The 25,436-nt window shown below is 43.7% G+C and overlaps 1 protein-coding gene across 6 annotated transcripts in view; it reads right to left on the bottom strand.

Annotated features, from left to right (window-relative positions):
* LOC147016808 (immunoglobulin superfamily DCC subclass member 4-like) overlaps nucleotides 1–25,436 on the bottom strand; it is a 187,248-nt gene that overhangs the window by 131,206 nt on the left and 30,606 nt on the right. For 4 of the 6 annotated variants that reach the window (XM_085845834.1, XM_085845833.1, XM_085845838.1 and 1 more), the window contains exons 1-2: nucleotides 24,841–25,170; nucleotides 1,078–1,389 (exon numbers count right to left, since the gene is read on the bottom strand). In XM_085845834.1, the coding sequence (XP_085701960.1) occupies nucleotides 1,078–1,389; nucleotides 24,841–24,898 (370 nt within the window). In that variant the 5' untranslated portion in view covers nucleotides 24,899–25,170. Of the gene's footprint in view, nucleotides 1–1,077; nucleotides 1,390–1,994; nucleotides 2,079–8,052; nucleotides 8,157–24,840; nucleotides 25,171–25,436 lie in introns of those variants that run through there. The other 2 variants (XM_085845836.1, XM_085845835.1) reach the window with 2 other exon arrangements.

The following is a 25,436-nucleotide window of genomic DNA, read 5'->3' as shown; positions in this document are numbered from 1 at the left end:
GTCAAAGGTATCATTTAGCATACGGAAGAAGTAGTCTGAATACAATGTGGACAGGCTTTGCATTTTCAGTTGCTTTCTCATTATTATAATTATTATCATTACTATTATTATTACTAGCAGAGTACCCACCCAATTGGTGATGTTGTTCCAAAAGTGCAGCACTTTCTTCTGAGATGTCCCTTTATTTGGGTAAGTGTATCAGCAATAGACAGCTGCGTCAATCGCTCCCAAAAATAAAAACAAACTGAGTTATGTACATGAAGCAAAAACATGTGTACTGTTTATGTGCATACATAATATATTGTGGTTATACAGCTCAGATAATTCAAATTGCATCGCCCTCCCCTAAAGGAAGAAAATGGCAAGATGGGCAAAAAAAATTTTTCTCAAAACTTGATGGAATCAAATGAAGCTTGGACAAGCCCAACTTCAGGGTGCCCTCGTTAATCATCTTCCTTCTTCAGGTTTCAGCTTCCTCGGCTAAATCCTCTCAGAGGCCAAGATGATACATACCTACATACTACTTTCCCTCCAATATATATATATATATATATATATATATATATATATATATATATATATATGAGCAGAGTACCTGCTGTGCGGGTGATCTTGTTCCAAGCATGCAACACGTTCTTCTGACGCATACCTTAATTTGGGTGGTGTATATGCAACTGATAGCTCTGTGTAAGCAAAAAATTAAAAATGACCCATGAAGTTATGTGCATGAAGTATAAACATACTGACTGCTTATAATTCAAAACACCTCAATGCAATGGAAAACGTGGGGAAAGGAATCCTGTACCGTAAATGGTGGAGAATCGTAATACCCTCCCCCACCTGGAGGCCATGCTACATTTACATTGAGAATTTGCATCTCCCACCACCCTCACCCCTGTAAGACCCCTGGCAAAGATAAAAAAAACACCCATACACATTCATTGGGGTCGTGCTGACCCTCTGTAGCAAGTCTGCATATAATTGTCCAAGAACTGTAGGAGGAATAGCACGACAAACAAACACCGGTAGTCTTTGATTCAACCCAAATTATTGAGAAACAGCTTTAGAAACACTGACCTGTACGCCGAATGAATAAAGATCGACTCACGATCACTCCCTGGGGCCCGGCCACACGACAGCTGTACAGGCCCTCAACGCTGGAGCTATCCTCCCCCACAGTCAGGACAAGCGAGCCATTTTCCAGGTTGTGAGTGTGTGGCTCCACAGGCTCCAAAGACATGCCATTGCGCATCCATGTTGTGTTGATGGGATGCACCAAGCCTGCCTCTGGCATACAGTTCAAAATGACTTGCTCGGAGGAGTTCACCAAGAGTTCTGTGGGTCCTGCCTGGCAGCTCAGCCTCACAGTACAGCTCACTTGATGTTGGCCTAAAAACAGAAATTATTTATCCATGAAAATGAACACATTTGGCTAAGAAGAGGTGCATCTTTAATGCTCCGTACGGCAGTGGGAAATCTCTATGATAAACAGTACACATCTCAATTATGCTTTACTTGTCAGCTCCTCCGTTATCTGAACTAAAGTCATCATTGTAACAATAATAATCATAATAATAATAAAAATAATTGAGAGCTTTAATATAGTGCCAATATATCTTCCAATTCAACCATTCAAAGGCACTCCCTGACACAGCAGGCCAGGCCTGCACAATGGTAGCCAACCTATGGTTGTTTGTGCTCTATCTTTTTTAAATGCTGACATTCAAGCAAGGAAGTAGCAAGTACCATTTTTTAAATCTTTGGAATGACTCAGCCGGGGAGGGGTTCAAACCACCAACTCCCTGACTCAGAGCGGATGCTATTACAATGTCCGGTCGAAATATCAAATCCATTAATTTCACCAAATGAAGGTTCTAGGTTTGCAAGAGATTCTTGGCTTTGAAAAATTCACATCAACATTCAAAACTGCAAAACAAAAATTTGCACAACAATATCACAATTTTCTGCATTGTAACCATGAGCAGAGTACCCACCCTATGGGCCATCTTGTTACAAACATGCAACACCTTCTTCTGGTGCGTACCTTTATATGGGTGGTGTATAGGCAACTGACAGCTCTGTGTAGGCAAAAAATAAAATCCATGAAGTTATATGCATGAAGTAAAAACATACCTGCTGCTAATAATTCAAAACACATCACTGCACTGTAAATGGTGGACACTTGTAATACCCTCCCCCACCTGGAGGTGGCACTACACAAACAACATTTACCTGGAGAATTTGTGTCCCTCCCCCTCCCCCCAAGACCACCAGCAAAGATTAAAAAAGACACCGCTACACATTAACTGGGGTCATGCTGATCCTATGGAGCAAGTCTGGATGGAATCGGCCCACAACTGTAGGAGCAGTAGCGCACAAACAAACACACAAACACTGGTCCATGAATTATAGTGAGGATAAGGGAAGAAAGGGGGAAATGATTATGAATTTTACGAATTTTATGTTGGGTCCTTGAGGTCTATTCACTTTTAACATTGTTCTTAACAAATGGGAACAGAACAATGCAGGCTTGATAGGCCGAATGGCCTTCTCATGCTCCAAAGTTCCCTGTGAATATTTGTGTGACGTTGTTTAGGACAGGAAGAAATGGGGAGGGGAGGACAGAGAGTTGGGGGTGTGGGTGCATGGAGTTGGAAGAGGGAGAACAAGACATTGGGAATTGGGGACTTGGAGTTGGAAGGGGGATTGAGTACTTGAGATTTGGCGAAGTTGAGGACTTGAAGAAGAAAGGGGGAGGAGATGACAGAGTTGGCTTGGGGGAGGTAGGGCAGAGAGGGGACAGAATTAGGATGAAGGGGTTTGGGATTTTTGAGAGGGTTGGGGGGGAGTTGAGGACATTGGATTGAGAGGGGGTTTGAGAATTTTAAAAATGGGGAGGGGAGCACAGAGTTTGGAAGTGGTGGGGGGCAGAGAGAGGTCAGAGTTGGGAGTAGGGTAAAGGACATGGGATTGTGTGTGTGTGTGTGTGTGTGTGTGTGTGTGTGTGTGTGTGTGTGTGTGTGTGTGTGTGTGTGTGTGTGTGTGTGTGTGTGTGTGTGTGTGTGTGTGTGTGGGGGGGGGTCGGAGACCCTGAAGTCACATTTTACATTGTCAATGTGTCCGTGATAGTCCCGTTGTGTCTTTTTGGTCCATTGGGTCTGTTGGGTCCTCCATGTATTTTTGGTTCTCCAGGTATTTTGGGTCGTTGGGATATTTTGGATGCCCTGGGTCTTTTGGGTCTTTGGTGTATTTTGTGTCCACTGGGTCTTTTTGATCCCCAGGGTCTTTTGGGTCCTCTGGTTCTTTTGGGGATTAAACCCAGAATATTTTGCATCCTCTGGGTCTTTTGGGTTCTTGGGGTCATTGAGGTGTTTTGGGTCTTCAGGGTCTTTTGGGTCTTCAGAGTATTTTTTGGTTTTTGGGGTCTTTGGGGTCTTCTGAGGTTTTTTTGAGTCTTCTGGGTCCTCAGGGTCATTTGGGTCTTATGGGTCCTCAGTTGGGGGGGGGGGGCGCCGCGCCGCCATTTTCCTTATAATTTGCAAATTTTTCCTCCGATCCGTTCAAGCATAAAATCACCACCAATTGTTAACACAATCGGTGTTCTGCAAATTTACGGAGGTGGAAACGGAGAGTTCGTCATCCCATTCCTGACGACCAGTTGGCGCGGATCCGGGGTGGCGGGAATCTGACCCGGTCCCTGGTCCCTGGTGCCACCCTCGCCACCACCGTCTCCGGGAGTCTATAACGCCAGCCGGCTCGGCACAGGCCTCGGGTCACGCGTCTTCAATCGCGATATCAACGTACTCCTGTACCTTACCAGTTGGGGAGATAGAACCCTGAGTTACAGACTGGCTTTGTCAGTGACCGAGCGGAGTCTACCAGTATGTTACCATTTTGGTCTTATATGCCAATCAAATGGATCGTTCCTCGACGCAACACGCATTAATCCATAGCGGCAACTTCATCAGAATTAACCAGATTTATTGGGGACATCAGGGATCACAACACAAGCAATAAACACTACAGTGGTTTTATTAACAATCAACCTGTTCTTAACTTGGGAACCATGGCTAAAAGGTTTTGAGGGGATTACTACGAAATATGCCTTATACAACACGTGCAGACAGACAGCATGCATGCAGGACAAGACAGAGTACTTGGTGATGGCTCATGGACGAGAGGACCGTGTCCAAAAACACGAATGTCGCTCGTAACAAGCGGTGGTGTCCACGGGTTCAAACCTCCGCTCCAACGTGCCGCACAGCAGGAGATTGCGCAGCAACTCCCGTTGCCTCTTGTTCGTCACCGCGTGTGCGCTTTCTCCTCAGCGTGTTCCACCTCTGTGCAGCGTCGACGATGCAAGACCGCCGATCTCTCTCCAGGGTTCAGCACACGAATCCCGGCCTGGCCTGTTCTCCATACAAGGTCCCAGTCGAGGTCCGAGTTCCACAGGTGGATCACAACGTGTCGAGCCGTGAGGTGAGCAAGGACCGTCAGACGCTCCGGCGTATCCTCTCCGGCCTTCCCGCCTCGATGCCCGACTCCCGCTTCATCCCCTCAGTTCCTCTCTCAGTCGAATCACAACACCGACGTGCAGGTCGGTTCAGCGTCTCTCCCGGCAGACCCAACACGGTGCCTCCTTCGTTCGTTCGCCTCAAAGCGACTCTGAGCACGCCTCGACAACCCGGCTGTTCCTCACACACAGCACTCCTTTCGTCCCCTTTTCTTTTCTCCTTCGAGTCGTGAGGGGAATCGATGTGCAGGTTCCGCTTCCTCTACCGGTCGATTCACCACTGCCTTTTTCTTTTCTCCTCTCGCCTCGACACGCGAGCTCCTTCGACACAGGTTTGTCTCAGCGACTCTCTGACCAAAGGCTCCTCCCCTTCATGTCACTTCCTGTCCAGGCCACACCCCTCGCTCTAGGCCACGCCTCTCAGCCGACTGGGAGGGGCCTATTCCGGAATGAGGAAGGAATAATAGCGATCTCTCATTTCACCACCATAGCACGAACACAAAAACAGTCTGTTACACCTCCTGACACACACATATCGTTCCTTATACCACACAACCTATCTATGCATGAATTTAATGGGGGAACTGAGCTAATTCTATATTTAGTATTACCGTAAGGGCCATTTCCGTAACACTACCCCCACCTTTCTTCCGAGGCTCTCCGAGCCTCCATCTGGAGCAGCCCACGGTAATGGCCCTGTCTAACGTACAGCACAGATCTCCCATTTACTCGAACCCACAATTTGGGAAGCACTTAACTCCAGAAATCAAAGTGTCACAGTAAGATTGGCATGTCCCTATCCTAGTGCGTCGGGTCTCCAATCTAACAAACAAATTCACACTTTATGCACAGTACTTAACATTGTAATTATGGATTTGAACGGGAGGGCATTCAATTTTACTTTTAACACCACATTTACAAAGGAGCAGAACATTCAAAGGTTCAAAGTTCTTTCACGTGTTCACTCCTTCATGCCCCCTCCTGGCAATGTTGTCCATTCACCCCTGAGGGTTTCCTCACTTCGTGGCCTTATTGGCCTCTCACCAGGTGAGTTCAGTCGGCCCAGTGGCCTAATCTCACAAAGAGTCGTTCGGCTCACTGAGCCCACAAAATGGCATAAATCTTCGGCCGCAACGGCCCACAAAAGCAATTTGGCCTCAATGGCGCACAAAAATGCTTCGGCCCATATGGCCTACTCACAAGCAGTAGCAGGCAGCAAGCCCTGCGTTGGACAGCAGATGACACAGCAGTGGTGGCATGGTGATATCGATGGTAAACAAATGCAGTTCGGAGGCGTTCTTGAGGACGCAAATGGGTGTGATGACCTCAGACTAGGGGAGATGGAGTGTACCCTTAACCGTCCTTGCCTGACTTGTTTTGGTTAGGTTCTCCCCCCTTTTTTTTCTTTTACAGACAGGATGGTGTGTTTCTTACTCAACTGTTATCTTCGTGGATGCGTGCTCATGACATACTGGTGGCCTCTCTGGCACTTGGAGAGGGTGACCTAGCCTGGCCCTTGCCAACAATTTCTCCCATCAACACTACTCGTACCAGGTGTCACACATGAATGGTACGGAGGAGAGTCCATCGAACTAACCATTTACTTTTAGTTCTAGACAATGCAACAAACCCTGCTAAGGCTAGAATGATCCTAATGACCCATTTTCCCGACCTGGCACACTGTTCCAGTCTATTAAACCTGGGCAAGGCCCTTCTTTGTCTTTTTCCATTTGGTGGTGCCAGGCATAACTCGCTGGCTGGGGAGTGTGACTACTACTCGGCCTCTTTGCCTGCTTCCAATCGGGGGTGGAGGACACTCAGCGACCTCGCGGTTCACCTGAGCATGCTTCTGGCGCTCCTAACGAAGGCGTGGCTCTCTCTAGCCCCCATACTGTGCCCTCATAGCACCGATACTGTGCTCTCATAACACCCATACCAAGTGCTCTCATAGCACTGACACCGTGCTCCCATAGCACTGAACCTACCGTGCTCTCCTGGCACCTCTGACAGCCTTCACCTGCCAGGAACCCCCAAAGCCCTGCTGCCCTGCTTCCTGACTCACCAACTTCCCATACCATGTCACACTACCAACCAGTATCCCCATACCTAGGCCTGCACCTACCCCTCGCAGTCCGGCTGCACAATGGAACAGCAGCCAGAATCCATGATGAATCCTCTAAGTCCCCCGAACCGACACCAACCTGGTTATGAGACTCCTACCGACAGGGTACGTTGTTCGCACTCACTCTCCTCATCTGCACAACCACGCCATTCACTCAAACTCTTTAGTCATTCATTCCACAGTGCCACACAACCAGTCCACAACACCATCCAACACCTTTCACGTTTATGTGAAAGCAAAAACACACCTGTCCCTCAGATACCAATTGGTCATCAAATTTAACTGGTATACTTTTTCATCAAACACCAATTAATTTGTCACTACGTCCATCATCCGTTGGCCTCCTCCATACTGCCCTAATTGTTTATTTTCAAAAGTTTAAACCAGACATCAAAATGTCTTCACAAGTCCCATGAACCTCTGCATGGTTCTAACCAGGCATTTCAATCCTTCCCCTGTGCCACTCTAACGCTTCCTGTCATCTCTCAATATGCATTCACTTTCGGTACAATTTCCAATCAAAATTTTCACATCCCCAAATGGCCTGCTTCTTTGGCTCATCGGAAGGGGAGTGAGGGAACGAATCCCTCATTTCCCATTCCTTGACCCCGCCGCCTTTCCGCCACGGCTCAAAGGGGTCACGCCTCAATGGGGGCCGTGATCTACCCCCTCCTTTTCTCCAGGGTTCACGGAAGTCAGGTAAACCCCAATCAGTGGAATGACCTCCCCCTCTTCTCCATAACTCCCTGAAGACAGATAAACCCCACTCAGCTAGCCAAACCACTCGTGTGCTCAGAAAGGTCTGGAGACCAAGTGACACGCGCCAGTGCCGCCTGGCACTCATCTGCACTCCACTCCAAAGTTCCTGTGAGGCTGATAGAGAAATCAAAATCCAATTTATAAATTGGATTTCTAAAATCCAATCTAACACTGCTCCTGGATGCAGCACCTCTAACTCTGTAAGAACCCATGCGGAGCTGTCCATTATGGTTTCCGTCCCCTGGCTCAAGTTCTGTCTTGGTGGCATTTCTATTTCCCCTTGCACCTCCAACCTATTTCCTATGTCACCACTCATTCCATGCTCAGGACTCCCACACACAGCAGGCTGCACACATTCCAATGTTATGTGTTGACATTCTACACCTTCAACCTTGCCAGTGTACTGACCAACTGCCTCGCACTCCAGGGCTACATTCTCGACCGCCATGTGAGTACCCACACACACTTCGGCCTTGGCAACACATACCGGTGCCGTAGTCTGGACTGTGGGCACACAGCATTCATTCACAGGAACTCCACACACACCTTCAGGGGTCACGCATACGTGCACCCCATCAGACAGAATCTCTTGTTAACATAAAATTCAATTTCTACCCTAAGCTCATCGTCCGCACCATGTATGCATGTACCCACGTACCTGCTTCGTTCCAGAGTCACCTCTGTCCGGTCGCTTCTCTCCAGCAGGTTACTCATCATTGGTTCGCCACACTCCTCTGGGGCTGTCAGCTCCACATGCTGGACCTGCTCAAAATGTATCTCACTCGTCAACAACCCCGCATGCTCCCTCAATGTCTCAATCACCAGGGTTTGCTCTAAGTGTGGTGTCATCCGACGAGTGATGTCAATCAAGGTCCGCACCACTAATATTACTCCCTGTGGTGATGTCACACATCCAATATCATTGTGCTGTTCTACTTCCTGGCTCCATTTTCTTTTCCATTCGAGTTGTTCTTCCTCTCTGAGCCTTTTGAGTTGTTCATGATCTTTCCGGAGTTTTTCCATCTCCGTGGACTCCAACTTTGCTCTCTCCTTGAGTTGGTTAATTTCAAACTCGAATTACTACGTCGTTTTCTACTACGTTTTTACTACGTTTTCGTTTACTACGTTTTCTTATTACTTATTATAATTACTTATTACTTTTTATTTTCTTATTACTTATATTTTTTTCTTATTACTTATACTTATTTTCTTATTACTTATAATTATTACTTACTATAATTACTACGTTTTCTACCCCACCGTCTCTCATGTTCTTCATTCTTCAATCTCATCGTTTCTTTCAATTGGCATATTTCCTTTTCCTGTTTCATTCGTCGTTCTTTCACGATCTCCGCATACTTCAACCTTGTTTTCTCCATTAGTTGTTCTTGTCCCTCTTTTTGTTTCCTCTTCCACCGTCTCTCATGCTCTTCATTCTCCAATCTCATAGTTTTCTTCAATTGGCCGAGCTCCTTTTCCCATTGCATTCGTCGTTCTTTCATTATCTCTGCGTATTTCAACCTTGCTTTCTCCTTCAGTTGTTCTTGTCTTTCTTTTTGTTTCATTCCTTGTTCTTTTTGTTTCCTCTCCCACTGTCTCTCTTGTTCTTCCTTCTCCAATCTCATCGTTTCCTTCAATTGGTTGATCTCTCCTTCCTGCTTCATTCGTTGTTCTTTTTGTTTCTTATTCCACTCTCTCTCATGTTCTTCCTTCTCAAATGTCATCATTTCCTTCATTTTGTTGATCTCGTTTTCCTGTTTCATTCCTTGTTCTTTTTGTTTCTCATCCCACTGTCTCTCATGTTCTTCCTTCTCCAATCTCATTGATTCCTTCAATTGGCTGATTTCCCTTTCCTGCTTCATTCCTTGTTCTTTAACTATCTCCTCGTACTCCATCCTTGCTTTTTCTTTCAATTGGTCAACCTCCAATTCATACTCTTTTTGTTTTTTATTCCACGGTCTCTCTTGTTCCTCATTCTGCAATCTCGTTGTTTCCTTCAGTTGGCCGATTTCCTTCTCCTGCTTTATTCCTTGTTCTTTCAGTACTCTTTCTTGCATCTCATTCTTTTATCTTGCTTTGGCTTCCAGCTGTTCGATCTGTACAGTGTGGTTTCTTAACGTTTCATTCTCTGCTGTCGTTCTTTCTTCCTCCAACATTCTCATCTCGTTTTGTAATTCCGTCTCTTTGTTTTGGTATTTCTGTAACTCAGAAGCTTTCTTTTCGAATTCCTTTCTCATCTCCACACACTCCAACCTTGCTTTGGCTTCCAACTGTTTGATTTGCTCAGTGTGGTCCCTTAACGTTTCATTCTCCGTTCTCACTCTTTCCTCTCTCAAGATCCTCAGCTCGTCTTGTAATCCCGTCTCTTTGTCTTGATGTTCCTGTAACTCAGAAGCATTTTTCCATAATTCCTCTCTCACTTTGCATGCTTCCTCACTCATTTCACCCATTCTCTTGCTCATCTCCGCCTCCCTTTCCAATGCTTCCATCCTCAATTCGTCCCTTTTCTTACTGTATTCCTTTAGTTTTTTTTTTCTGCCATTTCCCATTCTTATCTCCCCTTCCAGGGTTTCTCTTTTAAACTGGCCTGCCCTTACCTCTCGCTTCAGTAGTTCCAATTCCCCATCTTGTTTGCGTTTTTCCTTTTCTAGCTTTGTTTTCCTTTCTCCTTCCTCCCTCATTTCTTCCTGTAGTTCCTCGAAGTGTTTTGACTTTTCCAACCATTCTTCCTTCCCTTGCTCCAGATGTTCCTCTCCTTTTTTTTAATCTTCTGTTCTAGGCTTTCTCTTTTGCGAATGCCTTCTTCTATCTCTCGCTTCAGTAGTTTCAATTCCACATCCTGCTCCCGTTTTTCCGTTTCCAGCTTCGTTTTCCATTCTCCTTCTAAGTTCTCTCTATCTCGGGAATTACTAATTTGCTCTCCCTCTATTCTTTCATTCAGTTTGCTCTTGGCATATTCCAACTGAGGGGTATAAAACACGACCAAATTCTTTTTTCCACATAGTTTGTCGACTCTGTTGGCTAAGTCATGTTTTTGCCACCGAATTCGTTCCAGTAAATCGTCCAATCGCTGTGTCCCCCCGTACACGTAATTTTGCTGAAGCTCGTCTGCGTGCCGTTGTGACTCGTCCAGTCCACTTTGCACCTCCTCGATATAGTCTTCATAACGCTTCACCTTTTCCAAGACATCCCCCAATTGTGCCTGAAGCTTGCCAATGTTCGCGTAGTCATCCTGCCACGTCTGCCATGGCATATGCCGTGACCATGTGGTCTGAATCGGTGGGCGGGAGCGTTTCCTTCGCGCCTTGTGGCTCGTTGCGCTATAATTAGCCCACTCCCGCTCCGTGTCGCGCCGATAAGGAGCCGCGCCGCCATTTTGCGACTCCATTTTCTTTATAATTTGCAAATTTTTCCTCCGATCCATTCAAGCATAAAACACTACCAATTGTTAACACAATCGGTGTTCTGCAAATTTACGGAGGTGGAAGCGGAGAGTTCGTCATCCCACTCCTGACGACCAGTTGTCGCGGATCCGGGGTGGCGGGAATCTGACCCGGTCCCTGGTGCCACCCTCGCCACCACCGTCTCCGGGAGTCTATAACGCCGGCCGGCTCGGCACAGGCCTCAGGTCACGCGTCTTCAATCGCGATACCAACGTAATCCTGTACCTTACCAGTTGGGGAGATAGAACCCCTAGTTACAGACTGGCTTTGTCAGTGACCGAGCGGAGTCTACCAGTCTGGAACCATTTTGGTCTTGTATGCCAATCAAACGGATCGTTCCTCGACGCGACACGCATTAATCCATAGCGGCAACTGCATACGAATTAACCAGATTTATTGGGGACATCAGGGATCAAAACACAAACAATAAACACGACAGTGGTTTAATTAACAATCAACCCGTTCTTAACTAGGGAAACACGGCTAAAAGGTTTCGAGGGGATTACTACGACATATGCCTTATACAACACGTGCAGACAGACAGCATGCATGCAGGACAAGACAGAGTACTTGGTGATGGCTCATGGACGAGAGGACCGTGTCCAAAAACACGAATGTCGCTCGTAACAAGCGGTGGTGTCCACGGGTTCAAACCTCCGCTCCAACGTGCCACACAGCAGGAGATTGCACAGCAACTCCCATTGCTTCTTGTTCGTCACCGCGTGCGCTCTTTCTCCTCAGCGCGTTCTCGCTCCGAGCAGCGTCGACGATGCAAGACCGCCGATCTCTCTGCAGGGTTCAGCACACGAATCCCGGCCTGGCCTGTTCTCCATACAAGGTCCTGGTCGAGGTCCGAGTTCCACAGGCGGATCACGTGTCGAGCCGTGAGGTGAGCAAGGACCGTCAGACGCTCCGGCGTATCCTCTCCGGCCTTCCCGCCTCGATGCCCAACTCCCGCTTCATCCCCTCAGTTCCTCTCTCGGTCGAATCACCAACGTGCAGGTTCAGCGTCTCTCCTGGCAGACCCAACACGGTGCCTCCTTCGTTCGCTCGCCTCAAAGCGACTCTGAGCAAGCCTCGAGAACCCGGCCGTTCCTCACACACAGCATTCCTTTCGTCCCCTTTTCTTTTCTCCTTCGAGTCGTGAGGGGAATCGATGTGCAGGTTCCGCTTTCTCTGCCGGTCGATTCACCACTGCCTTTTTCTTTTCTCTCTCGCCTCGACACGCGAGCTCCGTCGACACACGTGCCTCGGCGACTCCCTGACCAAAGGCTCCTCCGCTTCACGTCACTTCCTGCCCAGGCCACACCCCTCGCTCGAGGCCACTCCTCTCAGCCAACTGGGAGGGGCTTATTCCGGAATGAGGAAGGAATAATAGCGATCTCTCGTTTCACCACCATAGCACGAACACAAAAACAGTCTGTTACACCTCCCGACACACACATATCGTCCCTTATACCACACAACCTATCTATACATGAATTTAATGGGGGAACTGAGCTAATTATATATTTAGTATTCCTGTAAAGGCCATTTTTCGTAACGATATATATATATATATATATATATATATATATATATATATATATATATATATATATATATATATATATATATATATATATATATATATATATATATATATATATATATATATATATATATATATATATATATATATATATATATATATATATATATATATATATATATATATATATATATATATATATACAAACATTTGCTCCATTATTTTTAGATAACTCACTTCTAGCTCACTATTTCCAATTACATGTACACATGTATTGTATATCTTACATTTTCTACCCTCATTTTTCCCTCTGCTTCTATGTTTAATCCATTTCATTGCCAGTAAAAGGCTTTTACATTTTGATTGGGTTGTTACCCTTGCCAGAGGAGAGGGTATTGCATGTGGGTCCGTTTGTCTGTCTGTTTGTTTGTCCACACAGAAAGTGAGCATGGTTTTTCTCTGTAACCGCTTGGTGGATTGAAACGAAATTTTCACCATCGAGCAACTATTCATGTAGAATCTTGTAATGATAATTATGACATCATTGGTCATGTGGTGTGGCAGCCATGATTGAAAAAAGGAAAAACTTTGGACCTCTGTATTTGAAACTGCACCATGAAAAAAATTGAAACTTGGCAAATGGCAAGTACTCCATGTCAGGAGTAAGTGTGATTTTTGTATGATGTCATAGATGCCTTCGTTATGACGTCATAATTACATGTGCAGAATGTTACATCTGATCAGTATGAAAAATTTTGAGGGTCATCTCGGGATAAATTGATCAACAGAAAAAAATGTATGATGTCGACGGTCAAATGGTTCGGTAACCATCTTGTTTTGTATTTTAAAACCTTCAAAAAGTTCTCTAAAACGGATGAACAGATTGAAGCAATACTTCACATCAATGACCACCTATCCATGATGAACAAAATGGTCTCACCTATGATGTCATAGGTCACATTCTTTGGCAGCCATATTCGATTAATCCTGAAACCTTGAACAATCTCCAGAATGGCTGGACAGATCGAGGGGAAAATTCACACACATTCCCCATGCTTTGGGGATACCACGGTGTTCATTAATAATTGACAGGTCACATTGGTTGACAGCCACATTGGATTGAACCAAAATCTTTAAAGATATATTTCTTTTGAACGGTTTCATCGATCGATGTGAAACTTCAGAATTATGATCTCGTTAGGTTAGGTTAGGTATGGGAGCATTCGCCGGAGGAGTGCATTGCTGCATCCACTCCATGGGCCTCCATCTGGCTATCCCCAGGCAGATGCCTGGCCCATCCCCATCTCCTTGAGATGCCGATAAACCTGCTGCAACCATGAGGCACATGGTCGGCCCATTGGCCTTTACACTCATGAGGCTACCTTGTTGAGAGAATCTGGTGAGCAGGATCAGCGTCGGGAAATCGAGCCACATGTCCATACAGCTGCAGCTGATGCTCACACACTATACAGGTAACAAATCTCATTTGAGTCTCTCTCAGCAACCACTCATTGGACACAAAGTCCGACCAGCGACATCCAAGGATACTCCAAATAGACATGGTATCAAAGGAGTTAAATCTTCATCTCAGATGCTTCATCAGATTCCAAGTCTCACATCCATAGAGCAAGACTGCAAGCACCAAGGACTTGAAGACTTGGACTTCATCCTCCTGCACAGGTACTGATAGCACCACACCCCATGATCCAGTGAATCCATGACTCCCCAGGCCCGACCCAGACGTCTATTGGCCTCTGGCTCACAACATGCAGAGACATGAATATCACTGCCAAGGCAAGTGAATCACTCTGTCACCTCAACATCCTCACCACAAACAGGTACAGACAAAATAGCAGCATCCAAGATGTCATTGAAAGCCTGGACCTTAGTTTTGACCGAGGAAACCCGTCATTCCAGCAGCTCCGACAACTCATTCAGCACCTCGAGGGTCTGCAAAAGGATATCCAGAGTCTCCGCAAAGATGACTGCATCATCTGCGAAATCAAGTTCAGAGATCTTAACATTCCCAAACAATACACCACAGCTTGATCTCTCTGACATCTTCCCCAGAATCCAGTCCCTACAAGAGCTGAAAAGTGTGGGGGCCAGTACACACCCCTGACGAACTCGAGTAACAACTGGAAATAAGTCAGAAATGGTACCACCACATCTCACCATACTCTTAGTACCAGAGTATAGCTCAGACATCAGATCGATCAGTTTTGGTGGTGCCCCACAAAGACCAATAATCCTCCAGAGGGCATCTTGATTCACTGAATCAAACACTTTACAGAGATAAACATAGGCTGCAAGCAGCCCCTGCTGAAACTCTCAACTGTGTTCGGTGAGGACCCGAAGAGCAAGGATACGGTCAATCGTTGACCTCTTTGGTGTAAAGCTTGACTGCTCTGGGTGCTGGTGCTCAAGCACATGGTGGCGAAACCTATCAAGAATTATCTGAGCAAAGATCTTGCCTGGCACTGAGAGCAGTGTCATCCCTCAGTAGTTGTTGTAGTCCTGGCAATTACCCTTCCTTTTCCAGAGAGGGACAACAAGGCACCTCTTCCAGTCAGTCAGGGTGATGCCTGTGCAACGACATGAGTACAAAATTTCCACCAGTCCTGAGAAGTTCAGCATGGATGGCACAGATCCTCGGAGCTTTACACCATTTCAACTGGTTCACCGCAGCCTATGTTTCCACAAACAAAAGTGGATCATAGTCGATTGGAGGGTCAGCAAGAGGAATAGCAACACCCATAATATCCAACTCAACAGCTGGTGGATCAGCCTGGTCCAGCCGCTCAAAGTAACTGATCCAGCGAGCCTTCTCTTTGGACTTCTCTATCAAGAGGCCACCACCCTCCGCTGTAATGGCAGTATACTGGGGGACGGGCTTGGAAGAGTGCAATGCACAAATTCCCCTGTAAGCAGGACGAGAATCACTTGACCACAGTGATGCTATACCTCCTCACAGATTCCTCGCATATAGGCTTCCTTGTCTACCCACAACTCTTCAGGATTCCCAAAAGCACCCAGACCCCCCCCACCCCCCTCCCCAAATCCTCACTCAGCCTGTTTGCAAAACTCATTAGCTACCTTCTCATCCTTGAGCTTGCCAACCTCCAGCTTAGGCTGAGATGATACCATTCTCTTGGATTTAAGAAGCAGCTTCAGAGTTGCTACCACAAGCCTATGTTCAGTATTGAGGAACTGAGTACTCTTGTAGATCCTGCAGTTCTGGATCATCCTCCAGTGAGCATCAACGAGCACATGGATCATCCTCCAGTTACCATCAATGAGCACATAGTCAATGGTGCTACACTACCAGCAATGGAATACCAAGTCCAGCGATAAGCCTGTAGGCACTGAAATCATGAACCAGCCACCCTAAGTCCAAGAGTTCTTGCAGAGTCAAGAAAGTTAGTGCTATTCTGGTTCACAGTTCCAGACCAATGTGGACCAACACATGCTTCATAACCACCCCTATCAGCTCCATTCGATGCATTGAAATCCCCAAGACTAAAAGAGTATCTCGCCTGGGGCATTGATCAACCACAGACTCGAGCATGGCATAGAATGTGTCCTTCACAGTCAGATCACTCACTTCAGTCGGAGCATATACAAAGACCAGGGAAACGACACCCAAGGAGTGACGAATCCTGAGTTTCATAATATGCTCGTTGGCCAGTGTTACCTCTATTATCATTGGAGTGAGCTTGTTGGACACAGCTACAGCAACTCCTTGGGCATGCTAACCATCAGAGTGACCAGACCAATAGTAGATGTAACCACCCACCATGATATCGCCACTATCTGGTCTCCACACCTCAGAGAGTGCTGCAATACCAATGTTAAAACACTTGAAATCAGATGATAATGGAGACAGGTGATTATCCTCTCTTCGGGATAGGGCATTCTCGGCACCCTTCCAAAAGGACCACCTCAGGTTTACCCAAGGAAACTGCCGTCTGGTTGATGACACCTCAGCACCATCCCAACACACACTACTGAAATCTGACCTGGGAAATTTACTCTGCGATTTTCCTCCTATCGTCAAAGAGTGGGGGTCACGAAGGCTTTGCCAAAATCCAGTCATCTGGTGAGCTGCCCCGTGAAGGGAAACTGCACAGGAGGCACTCCCACAGAGTAAGTTTCAATTTTCTTTGCGTTCTTGTGTTTTGCAGAGTGAAGGGTTTTACGATGGCCGGAGTGCAAGTCCTGCCACCAACCTCCAAAAGAAAAACTAACCCAACTGCAGGAGGACATCCGCAGATACAGTTGGGCACTATATATGAATGGCTGTTGGCTCACAAGGAGATCCACCACCCTTTAAAATACAAGGCAATATGGATGGCATGAACCAAGGGTCAAATCCAAAAACATGGATTACATATTCATGTATATCCCAATGTTGACTGCATAACCTATACAAAGTTCAATTTAAAAATGTGCCTGTGATTGCATTTTTTGGTACTTAATCTATTGAGCCCCCAGAGGGGGCAGGGCCAAAAATGATAGTTTTTGCATCTTTGTGCCATGTGGTGATCATAATTACCAGGCTTGGTGAATTTCTGCCCTTCTGTTTAGAAGACGATAGCATGACTGATGGACAGACAGACAGAGAGCCGATTTCAGTATCCCCCCAATTTTTTGTTTTGAAAGTGTGGGGAGAAACATTCTTCAGTATTTCTGATATAAAAATGTCCCTCAGTATTTGATTTTAAAACATGCCTTGGAATTTATAATTTCAAAACATCACTTAGTGTTTTTGATTTCAAAACATCCCTCTGTGTTTTTGATTTCAAAACATCCCTCAGTATTTCTAATTTCAAAACATATTTCATTGTTTCTAATTTCAAAATATCCTTTATTTCTGGGGGATCGACTCAGCCTGTCATCCTTCCGAGGTCGGCGAAATGAGCACCGGTATACTGATAATTATCCCTGCATGTCGAAGGCGACAAAAGGGTTGGCGTCAGGACGGGCATCCGGCCATAAAAAACATTGTCACAAGAAAGGGTACTATGATTGGAGGCCACAAAAAGCTGACCCCTGCTCAGGGAAAAAGGCTTTAAAATGGTGTGATGATGATGATCCTTTATTATTTCTAATTTCAAAATATAACTCAATGTTTCTGCTTTCTGAAAATCCCTCATATTTCTTCTTTCAAAATATTTCTCTTATTTTTAATTTCAAAATATGCCTTATTATTTCCAATCTTAAAATATCCCTCAGTATCTCAAATTTCAAAACATCCCTCAGTATTTCTCATTTAAAAACAACCCTCAGTATTTCTCATTTCAAAATATCCCTCGTTATTTCTAATTTCAAAATAGCCCTCAGTATTTCTCATTTCAAAATACGCCTCATTATTTCTAATTTCAAAGTATCCCTCAGTCTTTCTCATTTTAAAATACGCCTCATTAATTCTCATTTCAAAATATCCCTCATTATTTCTAATTTCAAAATATCCCACATTATTTCTAATTTCAAAACATCCCTCAGTATTTCTCATTTCAAAATATGCCTCAGTATTACTAATTTCCAAATATCCATCTATATTTATCATTTCAAAACATCCCTCAGTATTTCTCATTTCAAAAAATATTTCATTTTTTTAATTTCAAAATATCCCTTATTATTTCTAATTTCAAAACATGACTCAATGTTCCTGATTTCTGAAAATCCCTCATATTTCTTCTTTCAAAATATTCCTTGTTATATCTGATTTCAAAATTTGCCTTATTATTTCCAATCTTAAAATATCCCTCAGTATCTCAAATTTCAAAATATGCCTCAGTGTTTCCATATTCAAAACGTCACTCATTATTTATAATTCCAAAACATCCCTCAGTATTTCCAATTTAAAAACAGCCCTCAGTATTTCTAATTTCCAAATCTCCTCAATATCTCTCATTTTTTTGCTGAAATTATATATAATGCTGAAATTATATATTTCAGCATATATAATTTCAAAATATGCCTCAGTATTTCTTATTGCAAAATATCCCTCATTATTTCTAATTTCAAAACATCCCTCATTTTTGTTCATTTCAAAACATCCCTCAGTATTTCTCATTTAAAAACAACCCTGAGAATTTCTCATTTCAAAATATCCCTCATTATTTATAATTTCAAAACATTCCTCATTATTTTTCATTTCAAAATATCCCTCATTATTTCTAATTTCAAAACATCCCTCAGTATTTCTCATTTCAAAATACACCTCATTATTTCTAATTTCAAAATATCCCTCAGTTTTCTCATTTCAAAATATGCCTCAGTAATTCTAATTTCACAATATGCTTCAGTATTTCTCATTTCAAAATATGCCTCAGTATAACTCATTTCAAAATATCCCTCTATATTTCTCATTTCAAAACATCCTTCAGCATTTCTCATTTCAAAACATATTTCATTGTTTCTAATTCCAAAATATCCCTTATTATTTCAAATTTCAAAACATGACGCAATGTTCCTGATTTCTGAAAATCCCTCATATTTCTTCTTTCAAAATATTCCTCGTTATTTCTGATTTCAAAATTTGATTTATTATTTCCAATCTTAAAATATCCCTCAGTAGCTCAAATTTCAAAATATGCCTCAGTGTTTCCATATTCAAAACATCACTCATTATTTCTAATTCCAAAACATCCCTCAGTATTTCCAATTGAAAAACAGCCCTCAGTATTTCTAATTAAAAATCCTCCCACAGTATGTCTAATTTCCAAATCTCCTCAATATCTCTCATTTCAAAACTTCCTTCAGCAGATATAATTTCAAAATATGCCTCGGTATTTCTCATTGCAGAATATCCCTCATTATTTCTAATTTCAAAACATCACTCATTTTTGCTCATTTCAAAACATCCCTCAGTATTTTTCATTTAAAAACAACCCTTAGAATTTCTCATTTAAAAATATCCCTCATTATTCCTAATTTCAAAACATTCCTCATTATTTTTCATTTCAAAACATATTTCAGTGTTTCTAATTTCGAAATATCCCTCACTATTTCTAATTTCAAAACATCCCTCATTATTTCTCATTTCAAAACATATTGCAGTGTTTCTTATCAAATTTTCAAATCATAATTTCAAATTATCCCTTATTATTTCTAATTTCAAAATATCCCTTGTTATTTAAAATTTAAAAATATCCCTCATTATTTCTAATTTCAAAATATCCCTCAGTATTTCTAATTTCAAAACAACCCACATTATTTCTAATTTAAAATCCTCCCTCAGTATTTCTAATTTCAATATATGTCTCAGTATTTCTTCTTTCTCTTCTTTAATGGCCATCATTATCCCACCTTTCTTGTGGGGTCGGCTGGGGAAGCTTGGCCCGAGTTCACGAACTGGCTGGCCAGGCCTGAGTGTTTAACTCGTTAGGGCAGGAATTTGGAATTTGGCCATGGTGCTGGCGACAGCTGGCCTACTCTTTGTGAAGAACACCATGGGATCTTTAACATCCACCAACGAATGCTGACAAACGGGAATATCCATTTAACATCCTTCCAAGGGATGGCACACATTGACGAATCACCCCGCCTGTGAAACACCAGGCTGACAGTTGATTCGGGAATCGAACCCTGGCTAGACAGCTTGGAGGAGAGTTTGTGCACCTCTCAGCCCATGCCTCAGTAGGCTATCTCTAATTTGAAAATATCCTTCAGTATTTCTGATTTCAAAATATCCTTCAGCATTTGTAATATCAAAATATCCCTGAGTATTTCCATTTTCAAAATATCCTCAATATCTCTCATTTAAAAACATCCTTCAGTATTTCTAATTTCAAAACATCCCTCAGTATTTCTAATCTCAAAACATTCCTCATTATGTTAAATTTTCAACATGTTTCAGTATTTCACATTTCAAAACACGTTTCCATTTTAACAAACCCAAAACCTCCCTCATTATGTTGAATTTCAAAACATCAATCAGTATTTCTAATTTCAAAAAATGTTTTTCTAATTTCGAAAACTCATTCTTTATTTTGCATTTAAAAATATCTCTCAGCACGGTATTTCTATTGGCATTTGTTAGTGAACATTAAAGATCACAAGGTGTCCTTCGCGAAAGAGTAGGTGAGCTATTGCCGGCACCATGGCCAAATTCCCAATTCCTACTCTAACCTACAAAGGGAATTGCATCAACGACACAGTGGCTCCCTCAGCCAATGATGATATCCTGCAGCCTTGTGCTGCACATGAAAGAAGAATAAGAAGTATTTATATTTTCAAAAAAATCCCTGTTATTTCTAATTTTGGAATATCTCTTCACCATTTCTAATTTCGAAACTTTCATCAGCATTTATAAGTTAAAATAGATGAGCAATTAGTAGATACACACCCCTTTCACACCACAAAATTTCTGAGGTATCTGGAGGGTAAATCCGATTCTATTTCTCAGGACCAGGTTTATCTCAGCGGTAACACTGTAATCCAGGGTATTAGATGTCATGTGAAACAAGTGGGGCTTATTTAATTGTGGGGTGAAGGTTTATGTAATAGTGTGTGGTCAAAGGTCAAAAGTATTGTTAACTGGCACTTGGTCAACATGTAGTATGTTGTCCGCCAAAGCCACAGGGAACACAAGTGTAAAAAGAAGCCGCTGCTGGCTTTGACAAGCCTCAAACAGTAATCTAAATCTTTTTAATCTTTGAAGCTGTCGACAGCGTCACCTACTCTTGCTGGGCGATGCACTCCATTATCACAAAATCCTTTTTGAAAAACCAAGAGCAAAATGGCAAGGCTTCGGGAACGAGTACAATTTTGTATGTTGTGATAGTTCTGTGAATGCGGCCACTGCTAAAACAAAGCATTGTGGGTCCAACTCGATTCATGGGACGGTAATCACGAACGTGAAGTTGGAGGAGGCACTGAAACACCCCGGGGAAGCTTTTCCTGTGTTAAGCAAACCACAGGGTTAGTGAAACCGGTGTGAAAGGATGGAGGGGGGGGTTAAGAACCTCTGGGTAAGAATGTTTTCCCTGGGGAAGACAGTGTGTAGCGTGAAAGGGGTAATATAAATATGGAGTAAAAGTATAGTTTTATCTTGGGAATGCTTGACCAGGTTTTAACAAAGTTTGACTATTTTTGTTTGCCTTGCAGTCCCAAGTATTCGGAAGTAAGTTGTTATTGAGTGATGATTATTAACCTCCGCCATCGAAGATGGACGGAGGTTACTGTTTTCACCCCTTTCTGTTTGTTTGTTTGTTTGTTTGTGAACAGTATTACGGAAAAACTCCTCGGCGGATTTCGACGAAACTTGGTGGGGGGATTAGGCATGGTCCAAGGATCATGCCATTAGATTTTGGACTTGGTCCAAAATCTAATATGGCCGCTATGGCGGCCATTTTGAAAAAATATTTGAATTTTTTTTTTTTGCATTTCTACATGTTATAAGTGATTTCCAACAAAAAACATGCCAAAATTATAATTGCGGCTGATTTTGGAACTTCAGGTGGATATACCCACGTAAAATCAATTTCTGTCTCAAGGAATCGAGTTATGACGAATGAATTGAGTATGTAAAAGTTAAAAGTAAAAGGGAAAGTTGCAAACTATAACTCTGTGAGCACTGTTGACGTCAAATTGAATGAATAGGATATCAGGTTCACTTGAGTGACCCAGCAGTATTGGCGGCGGAGGTTTTGCACTCTACCGAGTGCTCCCCCTCTAGTTTGTATTGTTTCCAAGTGAATATAGACATTATTTGTGTTGTTTCCAAGTGAATATAAACATTATTTGTGTTGTTTCCAAGTGAATATAGACATTATTTGTATTGTTTCCAAGTGGGATTTTTTTTCAATCTACTCCAATGTAATTAATGACAGACAGAGTTAATAAACTATCCCAAAGCAATATTTTCAATCCCTACTTGTGATATTCATTGAAGGTAAGAAGTCAGATACCACAACGTCACCTGATAATTCTAAAATATAATAAGATAATTCATTTATGCTTTTATTTATCAATAGTAGAGTGCACACTCGGATTGTGCATCTGGATGAATGGTGCAGCAGTGTAAAATACCATGCAACAACACAGCATCGTCACCTGGCGGGTGGTCAGAGGGTAGTGCTCAGTTATTCGAGCAGCACCAGGATGGAAGGTGAGACTATTGGCAATGTCTGCAGACATCTTGTGCAAGAAGCACTGCAGGACATCAAGTGAGGCCTTTCCTCGAGCCATTCACATTTTAATTAAGGAGAGAAATGTGATTAAAACTTCCGTGATTTGAAACTGTCACACACAGAGATTACATGTGGAGAAATTGAAACCAGAACAGCGTAGAACAAGGTGCAAACACAGAAACAAATGTGAATCAGTCACGTTGTTCAAAATGTAGTTTCAGGACAACGGTGTGATCTTGTTTGAAACTTCAACACGCTGATGTGTTGGAAGTGTTAGTCCCAAAATTAGGAAATCTTCAGCCAGCGTGCCACTGATATTGATAAGTTTTGAAAACTCTGTGGTCGTCAGCCTTTGGAATCTTGTTGTGCTGGTAATTTGGAAAACACAATTGTAATACATGTCTCACAGGCTGAGATGCCACAGACCTGATGCTATAAGGAGTGAATGATCTAAAATAGGGAAGCGTCACTGGACTGCAATGTTACATTGGAGTAACACTGGAGTATTTTGGGAAAAAAATTCCCAATTAAAAAAAATACATTTAATTTCAATTTCAATGTGCAATCGGGCAAACCAATGGTTTTGCTTCACACATTGCTTTTTACAAATCATCCGTGCTTCATTTCCTTCCACTGGAAAACGTAACCTTAAAGTCATAAGAATGAGGGAAAATTCCCCCTAAAAAGTCAAAACCTGCCTACACGTACAGTCGTACACGTTGCCCCAATGACCCAATGACAACAAAACAGTTTTTCCTCAGGCAGAACAGTACGAGTGAGAATCTGATTATTTCATGCCTTGATTGAATCAGTGAGTCAGGTGTGCAACTGTTGAGCCATTAAAACAGTTACAAAGGTGTGCTTTTGTATTGTTCAAAGCAGATGAAAAGGAAAAATAAAATCACTGCTAGATCAGACACAGCAAGGGTCAGGACCTTTGGGGCAGAGTGGGTGCACAGCAGGGAAAGACCCCCCAAATCAGAGTGGTCATACAGCAAAGCAAAACCCCAGATCATAACTGGAGTATCATGTGCCAGGAACCCAAGGCTGGAAAGAAATCACAGGACCATCATTCAAGAGTTCAAGGGCCAAGACTTAACAACCACAAGGAGAAACGCCTTAGCCAGAGATGAAGCACCACCTGGTCAAAAAGCCATGAGATAGCTGGGGTAAGTTATAATAAGCAGTATCTTAAAGCTTGGTAATTAGAACAAATTGTTTGACCTTATAGGTCTATGCCCTATGGTATACATTAATGTCACAAAATTTGGTGATTCAGGCTGACTGCATGAATGAGCCTCATCACTGCTTGTAGATCTTTGCGTGATACATAGGCCTTGTTATATTTCTCAAATTCTCCTCCTTTTGGACTAGGATGATCTCTTAGTAAGTTAGTGATCCCATAAGCCTGGTGTTGGCTTAGTGGTTAGGGTGGTGGCGGCTTGGGATCCTTGGGTCCTGAGTTCAGGACCCGATGGCCGCAGAATTATAATACACCAAGAGGTTGACTCAGCCTGTCATCCTTCCGAGGTCGGCAAAATGAGTACCAGTGTACTGGTAAAGGAGAGAGACAGAGACAGAGACAGAGACACAGAGAGACAGAGAGAGACAGATCTCATGCCCTTGACTTTGTGGTTTCTAATTACCATATAAAGAGAATAATATTGCAAACTTTCACGCTGATGTGTGGGTGGAAGTTTGCAATATCACAATAATACAGTTCAGTCGCTGCAAAGGCAAGGTGCTGCATGACAGAGCACGCCATTATTGGAAAATTCGTTTTCGCTGGATATCCTCAGGGTTTTCGGTTACCAAGCAGCAAGCAAGCGCTTGCCAAGCCAGCCATTCATTATATTTATCAACGGTTTTGAATGGAGTACTTTCTTGAGTGCTTCAGCCACTTGGCGATTGCTCCACAAGAAACTTGGTAACTGAACACACCCTGGTAGTGAGTGTATCATAAGAACGTGAAAGAAATGATACCATTGGAAGAAGAGCATTGCTTTGGAACAACAGCACCTTGATAAGACCTGGTTAGAATTCAAATCGGCAGTCCGACATGAATCGAAAAAAGATGGGATGTAAAGTCACAACAACCACAACAACATATCCTTACATTGTTGTTTGCCTACGTTTTGGCGCAAAAACTCATTCAGAGATTGGATCAAAACGGACTGACCACAGAGCCATGGCCCGGCCCACTTCAGGCACTTTCAGGACTTGACGGCGCCGACGATCGGTCGCTCTCTCGATGATTGATTCCCCAATGTTATTGACACGTGACCTGCAATTCGTCGCGGATGAAACAACAGGTAACCGAACAGGAAACCCACCTGCACAAACAGCGAGCATGAGCAGCGGCACAACAAGGGCACGGACTTTCGTCGCCATCTCCTTCTATTGGTCCGGGTACAAGAGGGGTGATGGAGCGGAGTCGGTGGAATCGACGGCGAATTCGAAGATCACGGCAAGTGACGTACGTCCCCAATCGCGCGGCACGTTGTGCACGTTTCTCTGTCGCTGCGCTCCGCGCTCGCGGCACGCTATGCACGGAACACTCCCAAAGCACGCTGTGCACGTTATTCGGTCGCTAAATATCGGCTTGAATGCTCGATCATGGACTTCATAGGGGAAAGCGGATGATTTATCGCTGTGCCACTCCCCGACCCCCTTTACCCGCGCTGCTTTCTCCCCCACCAAACCCCACACCGTGCCCCCCACCTTTCCCCCACACCGTGCCCCTCCACACAATTTGCGCACTCAGTGCTGAACGCCGGCCAGTGGATGCTGTGCGCATCACACCTCAACATGCGTCATGGGATCACGTTTAAACTGAGGGTTCGTGTCCCCATGGGATCACGTTTAAACTGAGGGTTCGTGTCCCCATGGGATCACGTTTAAACTGAGGGTTCGTGTCCCCATGGGATCA

Source organism: Eptatretus burgeri, chromosome 11 (genome assembly GCF_056783735.1).
Source record: "Eptatretus burgeri isolate ZD-2024b chromosome 11, Ebu_testis_v1, whole genome shotgun sequence".
In the NCBI taxonomy this organism is placed as follows: Eukaryota; Metazoa; Chordata; class Myxini; order Myxiniformes; family Myxinidae; genus Eptatretus; species Eptatretus burgeri.
This window is presented reverse-complemented; position numbering and strand designations above follow the sequence as displayed.